We start from the raw sequence: 16,910 nt of genomic DNA, 5'->3' as shown, positions 1-16,910 counted from the left end.
TATCATCCTGTCACTTATTAGTTAGAACCAGTGAATTCTTAATCAACATGCTAGTTCTACCTCATCCTAGATGTGGAGAAAGTTATCTGACTTCCATGAATGTGTCAGCATCTTTGTATGTAAAAGCAGAAAAATATTCCTTCCCTGAGGTTCATTCAGCAAGCATTTCGTAAGAGCCCATGCATTCCAGGTGTGTGTGAGGAGCAAGTGTCCACACATGCTGGAGGGACAGCGCCTTCCTTTGGAAAGCCACAGTATTGGGTAAAGAAGCAGGTAAACAAGTAGGAAGCAGCTGTATCAGGTCAATAAGCAGAGGGAAGTTAGGATTAAAGAAGATGACTGCTGCTACTGGGTGTCTGGAGTGTTCAGGAAGTACTAGCTGTCCTTGGAACGTACAGAGGAGAAAGTCGGGTCTTAATAGGGAAAGAAACCATCTGGCCGGTGGGAAGAATGGGAGACTGTTTCATATACTGGAAAACCCTGAAGAGGTGGAAAGTCAGCTGTACTCTGTGGGGAAGAGGCAGGGGGTTTATGGTAGGGTGACAGAGGGTCAGAGGGATCATACTGCACACTCACACACCTTGGGTGCAAGCCTGTGTCCTTGTGTTTTTGTTTATGGTATTTTCCCTGATGCTTTGCCCCCAGGATATTGAGTCGTTGATGTCTGAGGGAAATAAGTCTCGAACAGTAGCTGCAACCAACATGAATGAAGAAAGCAGCCGCTCCCATGCTGTGTTCAACATCATCATCACACAGACGCTGTATGACCTGCAGTCTGGGGTGAGGGACAAGGCAGAATGTCAGGACGGGGGGAACCCACAGTGTGCACAGCTGGGGGGGGGGTGCGGGGATGGGGTGGGTATGGGGGGGTGTCACAGTTGCATTTGCTAGCTGGAATTTTGTGTTGACCTACTGGGGCAGCTGCTTTGCCTAAATCATTTACTTGTTTAGGTCTTCTTTTTGTATGTTTTTTTTTAAAAACTGGATTTTGTGTGCAAGCTCCCCAGACAAAATCACCATGCAGCTTTTAACATGTATCCTTTCACACTGAAATTGACTTAAAACCTTCTAGGTCTACTGCATGGGTATTGAGGTATATTAAAGAGGAAACCATGACAGCCTAAAAACCTATATTTCAAAAGAAGTAATTGACCCAAACATGCAGGAACCCTTGTATCCTGAAGTCTCAGACACATCAGGCTCCAGCTCTTGGCTGTATTTTGGAAAACTGGAGGTGCTTCCTGCCTCACTTCAGTATAAAGTATGGCATTCTATACCAGTTTATATTTGAAATGAAAATCTTTGGACTCTTTAAGATCTTGAAAAATTTGCTGTGTTGGAATGGGATGGACTGTGAGGTTACTCTCAGTCATGGTGCCCATGCGTATACAGATACCATACAATATTTGCATTAACGTGTGTCGTTTCTCTCTAGAACTCAGGAGAGAAGGTCAGCAAGGTCAGCTTGGTAGACCTGGCGGGTAGCGAAAGAGTATCTAAAACTGGAGCTGCGGGCGAACGACTAAAAGAAGGCAGTAACATTAACAAGTAAGGTTATCCTGGCTGGTTCTCCGGCCCTGACTCCCCTACACAACTCCCCCCCCCCTTTTTTTTTTGGCTCTCAGCATTCAAACCCTGGACATTCCATGTGGTAGGCAAAGGTTTTACCACTAAGCTACACCCTAGCCACATCCATCCATCTACTCACTTTATCTATCTATCTATCTATCTATCTATCTATCTATCTATCTATCATGTTAGTGGTGAATCAGCGCAGGTCCTCATACAGAGCTACGTCCCCAGGCCTTTTTTAATTTACTGTTTTGAAACAGGGTCTCCCTAAGTCACTGAATTGCTCAGACTGAGATTTAATTTGCAGTCCTTCTGTCTTTGCTTCCCAGAGTACTGGGATTATAGGTGTTTACCAACACGCTCAGCTTATCCTGGCCTCTCTTGTGGTTTAGGGAGAAATTCGTTGCATTATGATTGACGATTCTGATGCAAGGTTGTTCACAGTATTGTAGCTTTAGTAAAGTGAGCTTTAAAAAAAAGGCTGCCTCTGAGCAGATGCTCGAGGTTTACTAAGTAGCCCTGTTCCCCTAATGGTACAAACACTTAGGGATACCATCATACTTACAGATGGTCGCTGACATAGGATAGTTGGGCATAGGATTGTTTGACATTACAGTGGTTTGAAGGCAAAGTGCATCAGTAGAACCTGTACTTCACATGTTAGACTTAGATCTCTGCCTGGGTTAGCAACATATGGTCTGGTCCTCTCTTCCGATAATCGCGAGTCGCAGCAACGACAGCTCCCAATCAGCAACTGTGTCAAGGAGGAAAGAAGCAATAATCTAAAGTGTATTGTGTGGTAAAGTTAGGATATTTGGAAGTTTGGGTGTGTTACATGTGTTTTCAGTTTAGGGTGAGTTTATGAAGACTGCATAAGCCGAGGAACATCTGTAATAAAATCTTAGATAAAATTCAGATCTCATCTTCATTAACTTTGGGAGCTCATTCTCAATGGAAAATGAGGTTTAAGTCTTCTCATAAGGCTAATACTGTGTTAGAAAAATTTAACACTGGGTGGATAACTGCTATCCTGGAGTCTTGCCGTTTGGCATGAGTGCCTAGATGTGCCCAGTGCTGCAGCACAGGCTGGAAGAAGGCAGAGAGGGAAAAGATGCCAGCAAAACGCAAAAGATACAGGTGTTCCTTATAGAAGGTTCTGCAGAGCTGCAGAGGTCATATGTGCATTGTCCCCACAAATCCCTCTGCTTTTCAATTGAAGGTAGAGCAGTTTGTATTTCAAAGTTTATGCTCAGGCCAGACTGGATTTTACCCTGAATCTACCAGTTACTCTGTGTGTATGTCAGGAGCAGGAAATTTAACCAGTTTGTACCATATTTTCTCATCTGTAAAATAGACATCATTTACAGCTGAGACATATCTCATCTGTAAAATAGACACATATTCTGTTTCATAGAATTGAGGATTAAGTGCTAGCATGTGCTTAGAACAATGCCTGGATTGCAGTAGACACAAATGTTAACTGTTATAGCTATGTTTTTACAGATTGGCATAATCACTGTTATCATGTCAAGTTCCACTGAAAGTAGTTTTAGTCTGTTTGTGACTGTTTTCTGCTGAGCATAGTAATTTGGGATTTTGCTTAGAACAGAATTTGAGAAGAGGAAATATATGCAGTGCCATGGTTTGTGTAGCTTGCACCTTAAAGTGATACTGGCACAGTACAATTTTAGCATATAAAATTTTAAAAATTAGAACTAAAACATTGTTCCTGTGTTAGACAGAAATAGCTCACTCTCTGGGAGAGACTGCTACTTGAGGGCCTTAATCTTCCAGTCAGCCTGTCTCCTGCTCTAATAACAAGGGATTTTGCTACATTTCATGACAAGGCCTTGCAGGATCCCAGCTGGCACTGCAGTTCTGTTCCACAGTGAGCTCAAGAAGAGGACAGGATGTAGAAATGAGAGTGTGAGGGAGCAGATACCAAAGAAAAGATTGTCACTTTTCCTAGAGATTCATTTCAAGTGCTGAGCCTTGCCATCCGTTGACCTACTGGGTGGGCTTGTGGGGTGACATGGGAAAGACTGAGCTGTGGACTTGGAAAGTGTTAGAGTGCATGTGTATGTCTGGCCTTGATGTAGGATGACAGTGACTTTGACTCAATTCTTGCTAGTCCTCTGAATGCTCACTGAAGTACAGCAGAAATTTAGTCCACAAATGCTTTTGCTCACAAACAATTTGGTTCGCAAACAAGTGTTCGGGAAATTTTTGTTTTTGTTTGCGAACTCTGCATCAGGTGACACACAGGACCACAGCCATCTTTCCCACACAAACATGAACATGGCCAGCTTTTCCAGCGTCATGGAATTACGTTCACGGATCGAGGGACCACTGTAATGACACATGGATCTTCCTCTCAGCATTGTGAGACGTATCTTCACTCCTCATTGTGTAGATGAGAAAACCTAAGCAAACAAAGTTACATGTGTCTCAGGTCGCCAGGCTCTCAGTGCAGTTCTTGGCTTGGACTATACACAAGCTCCAGGGTCCTGACCCCACCACCCTGTTACAGTTGGTGTGCCAAACATTCCATTTGCCTGGAAGGGCCTGGTTGATACTTTTGCCTCAGGGCAAATATTAATAGTGCCCCTTAAATTCGTACGCTAACTTATGTGACTACTTCAAGTTATGTGACAACATTTAGGTCTTCTAGCAACTGGCTTTTTTGTATAACAACTTGTTGAACTAAAGGGGATTTTCTCAGCGTAAGTCATTCCTAAGTTTCACTCTAAGTCTTTCACATATGGGTCTGTGTATTACTTACTGCAGTCTGTGAACTAGGTAGGACTTTAGTTTTAGTGCATTTAATAGCTTTCAGAACATTTTTATATGCTTTATTTCATGGGGGGGCTCAGAAGAGGTATTTTTATCTGTATTTTGAAGGTGAAAAACTGAAACGGGAATATAACATGTATGAAAGGCCATCACAGCTTTCTTAAACTTCTAGTATGTGTCTGATGCTGAATTAGATGCTGCGGTTCACAAAGAATTAAGGGATAGGAAGGGTAACACCTCCCATCCCCAAATATATCTTTATTCTCATTTCCAAACCCTGTGTTCTTTACAAGGCAAAGAGACTTTACCGTTTTAGTTTTAGTTAAACCAATGATGTCGAGATGGGAAGATTATCTAAGCAGGCCTGTGTAGTCACAGGTCATTTACAAATAAAAGAAGGAAGTAGTGGAGGTAGAGACCTAGTGAAGCAGAGAGGAAAAGACTTGAGTGGACACTACTCAAAGATAATGGTGGGAGTGTGAGCCAAGGCAAGGAAAAATGGGACATAGAAGGCCACCAGAGCCTTCAGAAGGTTGCAGTCCTGCTGACACCTGGAGTCATTCTGTGATTCCAACCCCCACAGAGCTGCAAGGGTGGGAGCATTTTCCTAGTTCAGTAGTTCAAGAGCTTCACTCACACAAGCCTGCCTCATCTGTCTCTACCTTTATAGCCTTCACCTGCATACTGCCCACCATTGATGTGTTAGTACGAGCACTGCCTAGGATTCCTGAACTTACTAACAGCCTAAGTATTGTGAACTTCAAGGCACAGATTGGCCCAGGGATTTCAGAAAAGAGATATGAACTTGCTGTTTTGATCCAGTTTAGCAAATGTGTACTGAACACTGACTAGGTATAAGAACAGAGCGAGAGGTAGAGTGGGCCATTGGCAGTGGGAAGACCCGAGGGCCAGTTGTACTAAAACCCAAATGCACAGAAGTTTGGATGGAGCAGAAGGAGTACAGGGAGGGATGATTAACACAGCTTTGGCGGGGGGAGGAGGGGCACAGTCCAGAGCAGACACTGCAGTATTCCAGTTCTGTAAGTGTGACCTTATTTCTTCATCAGTAAAATGTAATGAGGAAACTACCCCACAAGTACAGTTGTTTTGAAAATTAAACTATAGTTTTTGTGAAGTACTTAGAATATTGTGTGGCACATAGAAAACTATATATGCATATTATAAGCATATTAATAAAATAAAAAGTCAAAAACTACTAATAATTCCACAAATGACTTTCTAAGCTTTGTAATTGGTGCCCAGTTAAGTTCTAGAACAGAAGCAGTCTCTGACATGTTTCCTAAGCTTTCCTGCCTCCTTGGGCTTATTTGGTGGTGCATTGGTAATCCTCTTAAACAGACCTGTCAGGGACTCCATACAGACATCAATGTCTGCTTAATGGGCTGTGGATTTAGGGACTTCATCTCTCCTGAAGCTCTTAAGAGCTTATAGTATACCTTATTCCTTCATCCAAAAAGCTAAGATGCTGTGCGCAGGTTTGGGGCACAGGTCTTCTGTGGACCATATTCACAGGGACACCCAGTGTCTAAGGGAAGATGGAGGCGGGGGTCATTCCTGCCTCTGGCGTCTGGCTGCTTCAGCTTCCTTAGGAACTCACGTAGGTCCTGAAAACTGTAATGTCCTGAACTTTGAAAGTGCTTCCATTTTATCGCAGGGACTTGCAGTCACTAAATGCAAATGAGAGGCATCCAATGACTGTCATTCCCAGCCACATTTCCATTTCAATTGCTGTGGTTAAATAAAGTATATAATTGCCATTCCCCCCAAGTGGGTCCTTCTGAGTACTTGTTCCAGAAATATGCATACCTGTTACTTCTAGGACTATGTCATAAAATTTGATTTAATAACTTACAAGCTTTCTGTATTTAACAGTTTATGGGACTCAGTCTCCCACCCCTTTTCCTTCTTGAACGTTTTTCATGGCTCCTTTGTTTATTTCCTTTCAGAAATCTCACTTTATATCCCAAATGACCAAACATGAATTTGTATCCAAGGTCTGTGAACACAGCCTGCTTCTATCCGATACTCAAGGGTGGGGGCTCTTGGTAATTTACAACTAGCACATTGCAATGTCAAAGCATATTGGGGAAGAAAGATGTCTTTGTGTTTAGCATGAGGGAACCAGAAAAGACAGCGACAATCTCCTTGGGTCATAATAGTCAGGTCTTTTGGGGGAATGTGACACAGTTTCTCCACTGTTTCTTAAAAATTTCTAGGAAGTATTCTTTGGGTGGCTCTTGGAAGAAATACTTATAAAACTTCCTTTGGAGAGTTATAATGATAAAAGCTTCAAGAAGTTCTTCAGGAATGAGTCCTAGTTAACTTTAGGTCATCATTCCCTAAACTTATTTGATGACAGAATTCTAGATGTAATGTGTGTTAAGATCCCCATAACAAGTGTTTGGTTAAACCCAGTTTTGGAAATGTTTATATGTAGTTTATTGTCTTGTCACAGCTGTTGAATGTAAATGATATTGAGAATGATACTCAGTAGATAAATATTGAGTTTGATGATTAAGTACTGGGAAACACTATATAAGGTAATGGCACTCATGCTATAGGCATAACTATTTTCTTTTCTTGGCAATTATTTGATGGTGCTATGGTTTCCTTACAATTTCTAACCCATATGCTTTTGCATCTCTACTCTTAAGAGTCAGAGCTTCCTCGCCGGGCGTGTTGGCTCACGCCTGTAATCCCAGCACTCGGGAGGCTGAGGCAGGAGGATCTCTGCGAGTTCGAGACCAGCCTAGGCTACAAAATGAGCTCAAGGCCAGCCTGAACTGCATAGCGAGACACTGTCTCAAAAAGACAAAAAAAGGGGGCTGGGGATTTAGCTCAACGGCATAAGCGACCAAAAAAAAAAAAAAAAAAGAGTAGGAGCTTCCTGGGGAGAACGTTCAACTTGAATGTTAAACTCAAATCCACTTATTTTGTTGTGTTCACCTTATTCTTTAAAAGTCAAGGATTGCTTTCTGCTGTAGGGAACAAAAACCAGTTACACTGACAATGAAGTGACTGGTTATCTCATTTAACAAAAAGTGTGGAGGCCAATACAGCACCTCAGAAATGCCCGCAGTTTCACCAATCTAAAAGTCCTTATAATCTCAAGATGGCTCTACCATTTTAGATATTGTATCCATATCTATGGTCTAAGCAAGAGGAAGGCAGAAGGAGAAAGAGCACAGCCTTCTGTGGTCTGAACAAAAGTTTTAATCAGGAGAACAGTAGCCTTCTTGGAAGCCTTTCCCAGTAATGTCTGCCTGCAGCTCCTTGGCCAGAGCTATGTTTCACAGCTACCCAAAGCTGCAAAGGACTTGGAGAAGGGACTTTTTAGCTGAGTATATTGCTTCCCAGTAAAACCAGAGTTCTGTTAGCAATTCACATACAGTGTGTCCCCAAAGAATCACTGAGTCAGCCCCTTAGAAGCAACGGTACATGTTCTATTCTCTAGTGGGTTCTGGACTTAGATGAACTCAGTACTGTAGATATTTACTTAGTAACCTCCCTAAGTCAGGACAGGAATTGCGTGCAGGAATGTGTATAGCAGTGTATGGTTTCTGCCCTCAAGGTGGTCATAGTCTAAGTGGACAGATTCAGATGTACAGAGTCTTTGTATACATGCAAGTTTAGAAAGTACTATGTATATGATCTATAAGAGACAGATCATTAAAAAAAGGTAAAATACATTTGAAATCCATCTGAAACAATACAAGTAGCTCACATCACATCTTGTCTGTTCCCAAGGGAGAAATTTGATGGTTAAAGTTAACAAAAGAAACTTTTAAGGTTGAGTAAAGGTACACAAAATGAAAAGAAAGATTGAATACTAACTCAGTTTTTTTCCTTATTGATTGTATTTACTGGTGCAACTTTTATTTTGTGTTTTATTCTCCCAAGTTTCATGTACTTTCTTTTTGATCCTGAATTCTCCCTTATTGTAGATAAGTAAGTTTAACATTTTTTTTTTCCTACCTTAAAATACTGTGGGCTATGGGTATAGCTCAGTGATAGAGTGCCTACTTACTAATATGCACAGGCCCTGAATTCACCCCCAGCATCACCAAAGCATAAAACAAAACTTGGCTATCTGTTTATAAATATCTCTTCTTTCCTCTCCAGTCAGCCCCTCCCCCGACCCCACCCTGCCCAAGAATTTGTGGTGAGAGATTTAAAGATTAAGGCCTTCCTGTGTCCAAGTCCAGCAGCTCCAGGGGAGGAGCAACACTTTTGTAGAATTAGAAAGATTCCTTAGATAACGTTTTCTGTCTCTAAAATTGGCAAACAACTGCCACCCTGTTCCATATCATTGTGAGGCCAACTGGCTGCCCTAGTCTCTGCTTAGGAAGACGTTTCTAGCAAGATTTCAGAATTAATGTTTTGGTTATACTTTAAGGCTCTCTGGCAGTAAAATTCTCAGTAAAATAAGCATGTTGTTGAACTTTCAGATGTTAAAATTTAGTTTTAGGGATTCTAGATCATTGCTTCTGGGTGGAACCTGGAAGGGCAGGAAGGTGTGGGTGAACTATTACCTCTCACTGGGAAGCTCAGTTACCTGGGGTTCTTTTTATTTTGGTTACAAGGAGATGGTAATAGGGTTACATAAAGCTCTTGTTTTGAATGTTCTCATGCTGTTAATAAGGTAAAAAGGAATGACTTCTAATAATAGATTTCTGGATAAATTATACAGCAAATTATAGTTGACTGTTCACATCCATGGCAGATCCAACCACTGTAGATTAAAAATGTGAAGGGGTTACATCTCTACCGAGTGTGTACACACTTTTCATTGTAATTATTCCCTAAATAATCTAGTATAACAACTATTTACATAACATTTACACTATATTAGTTATTACACTTGATGTAAAGCATATGGGAGAATGGATGCAGCTTATATTCATATTCTAAGCCCTTTTATGTAAGAGACTTGAGCATCCACAGATTTGCTCTCTCCTGATACTGAGGAATGTTTTCTGATACTGAGGAATGATCATACACATGGAAGCTAGAGTTGTGTAACTGTTTCTGTACAACCTCACCACTTTGCTGCTAGTGCTGTTAAAGAAGAACTATTAAAGAGTCCATTGTTTTAGACTAAGCTCCTGTTCCGGCTCCAACTGATTAGACTGAAAATCAAAATGGAATCAGTCATGCTAAAGTTTCAAATCACTAAGATGACACTAGTCAGATTATGTGACCGTCTAAGAAATTAGAAGGCATTAAATATGTAAGAACTAACTTTCCCAAACAGACCAGTTTCGATTGTCATGACAGCGATCTTTCTTCTGCCTTTGTACTTAACCAAGAAAGGGTAGCAGTAACCCAGTGTTAACTAGTTATTTTCTTATTCTCTTTCTCTGTACCTGCCTTATGAGAAAAATAACTTTGAAGTGACAAAACCTTTCTAGTTCTGCTTTTTTAAAAATTTATTTATTTATTTTGTCTGTTTGAGACAGGGTCTCACCATGCAGTTCAGGCTGGCCTTGAGCTCATTTTGTAACCCAGGCTGGTCTCAAACTCACAGTGATCCTCCTGCCTCAGCCTCCCAAGTGCTGGGATTATAAATGTGTACTATCACACCCAATTTAGTTTGTATCAATTAAAATTATTTCTGCTACATTTCCTAGTAAAATACCTAAGATAATTTTAAGTTCTTTAAGAACTGTTTGTAATTGTAAACTGGTGTTTCAGCACCTGCAAAATGTTAACAAAAAAATGCCCTATATGCAGAGTACAGGGCTTCATGCCTGTAATCCCAGCAATCAGGAGGCTGAGGCAGGAGGTTCAGAAGTTCAAGGCCAGCTTGTGACCCCGTTTTTAAAAAATTTAAAATTCTTTTTTTAAAAGAAGGCACTGCCAAAATGCAGATTGCTGGTCCCGTGTAAGTTTTTCACTAAATAGGCCTGGGAAATGGCCTGAGGTTTTGTTTCTAACAGAGTTTCCGAGTGATTATAATGCTGCTGCTGTTGCTCCCAGGCCCACACTTTGAAAATGTAAACCTACATAACTCACTGTATGTATGGTTCACCTGGAGCTCTCAAACTTTAGCATGTGTGTGTACGCATCCCCTGGGGATGACTCAGTAGGACCAGGAAGGCTTTCAGGGTTTCTTGATTGGCTCCAAAGTAGCATCCTACAACTTTGGTCAGCTGGGGCTGGAAGAGAAGCTGTGTGCTGCCCTCTGTCTGGATAATTCTTTGTTTTTGTACAACTATAATAACCCTACAGCGAAAAAAAAAAAAAAAAAAGAAAAAAAAAAAATAACCCTACAGCGAATAAATGTTGACAGCTTTAAGCAGATGTATAAGCTATATCCTGTGTAGTGGAAGGATGCTATGCAGGTTGTATAGCTATTCTGGGAAACAAAGCCTGAGGCCAAAATAGTCTAAATTAGACCTAAAGAGCCTATGGCTTGGGCTTTTAACTTAATTTGGAGTGAATTAAAATTTTCTAGTGTGATCCTTTAAGTACATGTTTACAGTTTGTAAAATGTAAGTTTCAGAGATCCTGTGCTTGACTACAGTGTTTTCTTACAGGAATTTTAGATTCATTATTTTTGTGTTATTTGTTCTTGTTGTTGTTGTTCAGCTTCTTGACAAATTAATGGAGAACTGATTTGTTAATGTTTGGTCCTTATTGTTCTGCATGTTTTATACTTGTTACCTAGAAGAATTACTGTTTTATGGAAATAAAATAAATATCCAGTATAACTAATTTTTCATTTTTTTTACTGGCAGATCACTTACAACCTTGGGGCTGGTTATATCCTCATTGGCTGACCAGGCAGCTGGCAAGGGTAAAAACAAATTTGTGCCTTATCGAGATTCCGTCCTCACTTGGCTTCTTAAGGTAATTCATTGCTCTGGCATCATCTTAGCCCCACTAGATGGGCAGCTGAAAGATATGTGCAGAGCTAACCAAATACACACAAAGAACTATCCTGATATTATTGTTACCCTAATTCCTGAGAATGCAGATAAACACTTCCCGTTGCTTTTTATTCCATCATAGTGTTGTTTTATAGGTATTTTTTATTCATTGTTGTGAATAAGAAAGGCCACATGTTATCTTGTCATTAAATAATTTATGAAATGCAAACACATTTCCACATAGCATTTTCTTCACCCAGAATGTCCCACATGTGTATTGTTTGCTGCTTTCATCATACGTGTTGTGCTGCAGCAGGCTTCTCTTTGATGCCATTTGAATGCTTTACAGGACAATCTGGGGGGCAACAGCCAGACTTCTATGATAGCCACCATTAGCCCTGCTGCAGACAACTATGAGGAGACACTCTCTACATTAAGATACGCAGATCGAGCCAAGAGGATTGTGAACCATGCTGTTGTGAATGAGGACCCCAATGCCAAAGTCATCCGGGAACTGCGGGAGGAAGTAGAGAAACTAAAGGAGCAGCTTTCACAGGCCGAGGTGAGATCAGCCTTGTGCTCCCCCACTTGTGTACCTGACTAATGAGGACCTGTTAGCTCAAGGTCCTGTGTCATCTCCATGTGATTCAGCATTTCAGTGTTTGTTGGCGTCAGCTTTGTGTCAGTAACCATTACAAAGACCAACACGAGTAATTCAAGACTTCTGTCCTGGCAACTTGTAGCCATGAAGGCAAACAAGATAATTCCTGCTATGCCTAATTGTCTGCTTCAGTAAAGCAATTAGTCCTGGTGAAGTCCTGAGAACTAAGTGTGTTCTTTTTATTTGCACTGTAGACTATTTCCACCTGGCCTTGTAACTTTCATCTCCTTGTTAAGGAGACAGCATGATCATGGATAAGCATTAGAAATAATTCTGCAGTATCTTTTCATGTTTGCATTTACATGAGCCTCTAGAAGGTAACAAAAGCAATATTTTTGCCTTGTAACTGTCTGTCCTTAGCTTTCCCCAAACTTTAGTAACCATGTACTTTTCCAAGTATATATTGTGTTTTGCAGGTTGCTGATTGATGCACTGGATCATTTGAAATAGGTATAGGGACTGAGATTGAGGATAGGTACCTTAGCTGAAGTTGCATGTTTCTTTGTGTCAGGACTTGTGTTTGATCTGGTATGGTTTAAATAGGAAGCACACACATACCTGCAACTCACGTAGTGAAAATTTGATCCCCAATGCAGCAGTGTTCAGGGGAAAAAGGCTAGAGAGGTGACTAAATCATGAGGGTTATCACCTTTCCAATGGTTTGATCCACTGGTGAGTCCATAGTTGAATGAACTATTAGAAGGTGGGGCATGGTTAGAGGAAGTAGCTTACTAGAGATGCCTGTTTCTCTGTCTGGTCCCCTGCTGCTTCCCCTCTGGCAGTCCCTTGCCTTCCGGGAAACAGCTCTTCTCTGCCATGTTCTTCTACCTTAATGTTTCTTCCTTATGGCCAGTAGCCATGAGCTAAATCATCTAAAACTGTTAGTCAAAATAAACCTTTGCTCCTTTAAGTTATATACGTCAGGTTCTTTGTCCCAGCAGTGCAGCAATGACTAATACAGGAATTGATAGTTCTAAGCTCACATTTCTTCATACCGTTCTTTCCTGATCCTGCTTTGGTGGTAGGGTGGGATGTGGTATAAGGTTCTGAAGTTTGTTTATAGGTAGGTTATCTTCCTCTTGTTTCTGAATTTTCAACTTGACTATGACCGTAATATCTAAGCCAGAAGACTACAGCAATATGTAGCCAAAGGAAAGAGAAAAGAAGCCGCAGGGACCCACCTAGAACTTCGCAGTGTATCCCCCTGTATCTGCACTAAGTGTCACTCAAGCTCTCTTAATGCTGAGAGGCCCAAGCATACTAAGGAAGCTTCCAGAGCATCACCATTCCATCTTGTAGTCTAAGCGTCTGCATTCATAGAGCTGTACCCTGTAGTGGCTCATGAACCATAGAGTATCAAGGCAAGTCATTGCAAGTGAAGCTCTTTTAAGTTCTCAATTTGTACATGTCTGTGTTTAGACCCCTTATTTACTGCACAAATTCAGAGGGAAACTACTGCCCAAACCAGATGTCCTGTTTTAAGTGAATAATAAATATGCTAAGTGTAGCACCATCCATGGAGAAAAGTGGCATAAAGAGCCCATTCACATTTTAATCTATGTGAGAAAAATCATTACCTTTCCTGGTAGGTTAATGTAGCTGTATGTTTATGGCAGTATGTGTTAGTATCTGACTTATTTAAAAAGAAATCTGCAAAAGTAGCTTTTTTCTCCCCTACATTGATGTTTTGAAGATGAAAAATGTTAGCCAACTTTAGGTCTTTAAATGTGAAATTTAAATACGGTGAATAAAATGACTGCCATGGTTTGTCTCATTTTCGTTCGGGCACTGGTATTTCTTTTCCTCTATGTCCTCCTACATTTCATAGCTTAGTAGAGATCTAAGAGCCACTCCAACAGTATTTGACTTAATTGCTTCCGTTGGACTCCTCATACCTGCTTATGAGTGACGTAAGTATTCACTGTATGCATCTCGTACATAATGGTAGGAAATTTTGAAAGTCAACTGTCTCTGCTTTTATTTTAAAGGCCATGAAAGCCCCTGAACTGAAGGAGAAGCTCGAAGAGTCCGAAAAACTAATAAAAGAACTAACAGTGACATGGGAAGAGAAGCTGAGGAAAACAGAAGAGATTGCACAGGTACCCTAGTAATTGAGGCCAACATACTCTGATCCCTTTCCTTCAAAAGGCTCGAGTGCCTGTTTGCTGGACCAGAGACTACAAAGATAGTTTTAGACATCAGCATCATGTCTTTTAGCAGTTAACAAGTTGGTTGGTTCATTTGCTAAAAAGAATGTTAGAAAGTGCTGCATTTGAGTAGGCAAGATTAGAGGAAATGTCTCTTTCTTCCTGCTCTTCTCATTGCAGCAAAAGTCTGACTTGTGATTTTGAGGTCTCCTGGGTCACACCCCAGAATGGTTGTCTTTTTATGTCTGCTTGGTGTCCCAGTGGCACCGTCACAAGATGTCATGCACGGCAAGCTCACAGTGAACTTTATTGAGCTGAGTAGAATGTGTCATCTCATTGGCATCGTCCCCAGAAACAGTGACTGACTTTTTCCATGGATACATCTTGTGAATGGAGCAACAAACAGAGTTCGCTGCTTCTGTCTGTTTTTGTGCCCAGGAGAGACAACGACAACTGGAGAGCATGGGGATTTCCCTGGAGACGTCTGGCATCAAGGTGGGGGATGACAAGTGTTACTTAGTCAACCTGAATGCAGACCCTGCTCTCAACGAACTCCTGGTTTATTATTTGAAGGTGAGAATATACATAAACAGGTAATTGCAGTCCTAAATTATCCCGCGTACAATTCCCAGTGGAGCCTGAATGCCAGTCCCCATGATTGCACCTTTTGAAATCCAGTTTAACCTTCATTCATAGTACAGTCCTGTTACCACTGAGAATGGAAAACAGCTCTGTTGTTTCACCCGGGACCGAGCAGTTGGGCTCAACTCCCTGCTAGTGCAGGCTTTAGAGGGGCAGGAACAGGCAACTGCAGGTGTCCAGACCATCCCTGTAGGAGGAGATTTCAGGAGTGAGGTGACAGGGATTCTGAGAATATCCCTGCATAGCCTTGGAGGTCCTTAGTATACGTCTGAGGAATTCTAAGATCTTAAGATCAGCCTGAGCCTAAAAAGGCGTTTACACTGAGCATGTGATACACAGCTGTAATCCTAGCACTCCAAGAGGCCAAAGGAGGAAAATTACAAATTTGAGCCCACTCTGGACAACTTAGTGACATAGGGAGACCTTGTCTCAAAATTTGAAAATAGAAAAGGTAACTGAGGTGGAGCAGGAGGGCTTCTGTGCTAGATTAGATAACAGTGTTCTTCCACGTCTGTTCTGCATAAGCCTACATCCTCAGGAGAGAACATGGGCACCTTTCTAGTGTGGCCTCCTGGGGTCAGCATTGTGCAGTGACTGTGTTAGTTGGGTTATTGCAGCAATTCTCAAACTTTCTGGCTTTTTTTTTGTCTTTTTCGTTTTTATTGGTATTAGGGATTGAACTCACGACTGCCTGCTTGCAAGGCAGGTGCTTATGCTGCTGAGCTAAATCCCCAGCCCAAACTTTCTGGCTTTAAATCCATTTACACTCTTAAAAAGTGTATCAAGGACTCCAAAAACTTTGTTTACCTAGGTTGTATCTATGTGTACTTATTACATTAGGTTTTTTGTTCGGTTTTGTTTTTTGTCGTTTTGTTTTGTTTTGGGGTTTGTTTTGCTTTGTTTTTGCATTATATTTTGAAACTGAGAACAATTTAAAATACAAATTTAAACATTATTCTTTGGAGCAACATCTTATCACATACACATTGAGGTAAAATCTGGACTGTATTACATGATAAAATTAAAACAGACACAAATAACATTTTTGTATTTTTGTTAAATCATTTCACCTCATGAGCCTCTCCAAAGGTTCTCAGAGATGCAAGGGGTTTTCTGAGCACACTTTTAGGACTGCTGATCTGCTTGTGTAGTAAAGAGTGAGAATCTCGTCATCTCACCTTAAACACCCTGATTTTGTCTGATCTCAGAAGCTAAGCGAATGGGACCTGATTAATACTTGGATAAGAGAAATAAGTCATCTGCTTAAAGCAGGGCACCTAGTTGACATTACTATAGGGCATTCAGTTGACCATCAAGGTATATTTCTGAACTCATAAAATGATTAAGAAATAAATTGCTTCTGAAACTATTTACTTCAAAGTGCCAAGATCCACATTTTCTTTGTAGGAAAATATTATCACTATGATTAAATAATTTATAGGGCAACAGAAAAAATTACTCTGTGCATGAACAGGAGCTTATCAGTGACCAGATCACTAGTAATTGCAGTCATTTTGTGTCTGTGGTTCAGAGGACTTAAAATCACACTGACCTCTATATTTTGTAACTCAAGGCTTCAGTACTCTAATATTGGCATTAAAAAGTACAATTATTTTTAACATTTTAAAAAGTATGTATTAAGCCCTGTGACACCTTAATAGCTGATAACACACATACTTAGCATATTCAAGGTCCTGGATTCAATCCCCATTATCCAAAAAAAGTTATATATAATACTTGTTCTGGTTTGGTTCCCTTCACCCTAAAAAAAATTAAATTGAAAAGAAAACAGAATCTTAGAGTAAGAAATGACTTGCTTATCAGCACTTAAATTATAAGTACTTAAGTCAATATTTGGACCCAAGGTACTCAGCTATCAAGTATAACTTCCTTGCTTAAAACAATATGTAATTGGGGGCTGGGGATTTAGCTCAGCGGCATAAGCACCTGCATTGCAGGCAGGCAGTTGTGAGTTCGATCCCTGGTACCGATAAAAACGAAAAAGACAAAAAAAAACAAACAAAAAAACCAATATGTAATTGCTATTGACCAAGGCTCTTTCTTTTTCTTTTCTTTTTTTTTTTTTTTTAAATGTTTAAGCACTTAAAAAAAAATTAGTGTGTTAAGGTAAACATTTGGCTTCTGATGTTCCAGATGGCTGGCATGGTTCATTTAATAATAGTCATGTTTGTCTTACTGGGT

The 16,910-nt window shown here is 40.6% G+C and overlaps 1 protein-coding gene across 9 annotated transcripts in view; it reads left to right on the top strand.

Moving 5' to 3' along the window:
* The window catches only part of Kif13a (kinesin family member 13A), a 174,826-nt gene that overhangs the window by 99,673 nt on the left and 58,243 nt on the right, over positions 1–16,910 (top strand). For all 9 annotated transcript variants that reach the window (XR_010051168.1, XR_010051167.1, XR_010051166.1 and 6 more), the window contains exons 8-13: positions 646–780; positions 1,436–1,548; positions 11,127–11,238; positions 11,608–11,820; positions 13,908–14,018; positions 14,505–14,639. Coding sequence is in view for 6 of the 9 variants with exons in the window: in XM_063259934.1 (XP_063116004.1) it covers positions 646–780; positions 1,436–1,548; positions 11,127–11,238; positions 11,608–11,820; positions 13,908–14,018; positions 14,505–14,639 (819 nt within the window). In the remaining 3 variants the exon portion in view is untranslated. The remainder of the gene's footprint in view (positions 1–645; positions 781–1,435; positions 1,549–11,126; positions 11,239–11,607; positions 11,821–13,907; positions 14,019–14,504; positions 14,640–16,910) is intronic.

This window comes from Cavia porcellus, unplaced genomic scaffold, assembly GCF_034190915.1.
Source record: "Cavia porcellus strain 051 isolate PalLab524CR breed Dunkin Hartley unplaced genomic scaffold, mCavPor4.1 scaffold_13, whole genome shotgun sequence".
Taxonomy (NCBI): domain Eukaryota; kingdom Metazoa; phylum Chordata; class Mammalia; order Rodentia; family Caviidae; genus Cavia; species Cavia porcellus.
The sequence above is the reverse complement of the archived record's forward strand: the minus strand, read 5'-3'. Positions and strand labels throughout refer to the sequence as shown.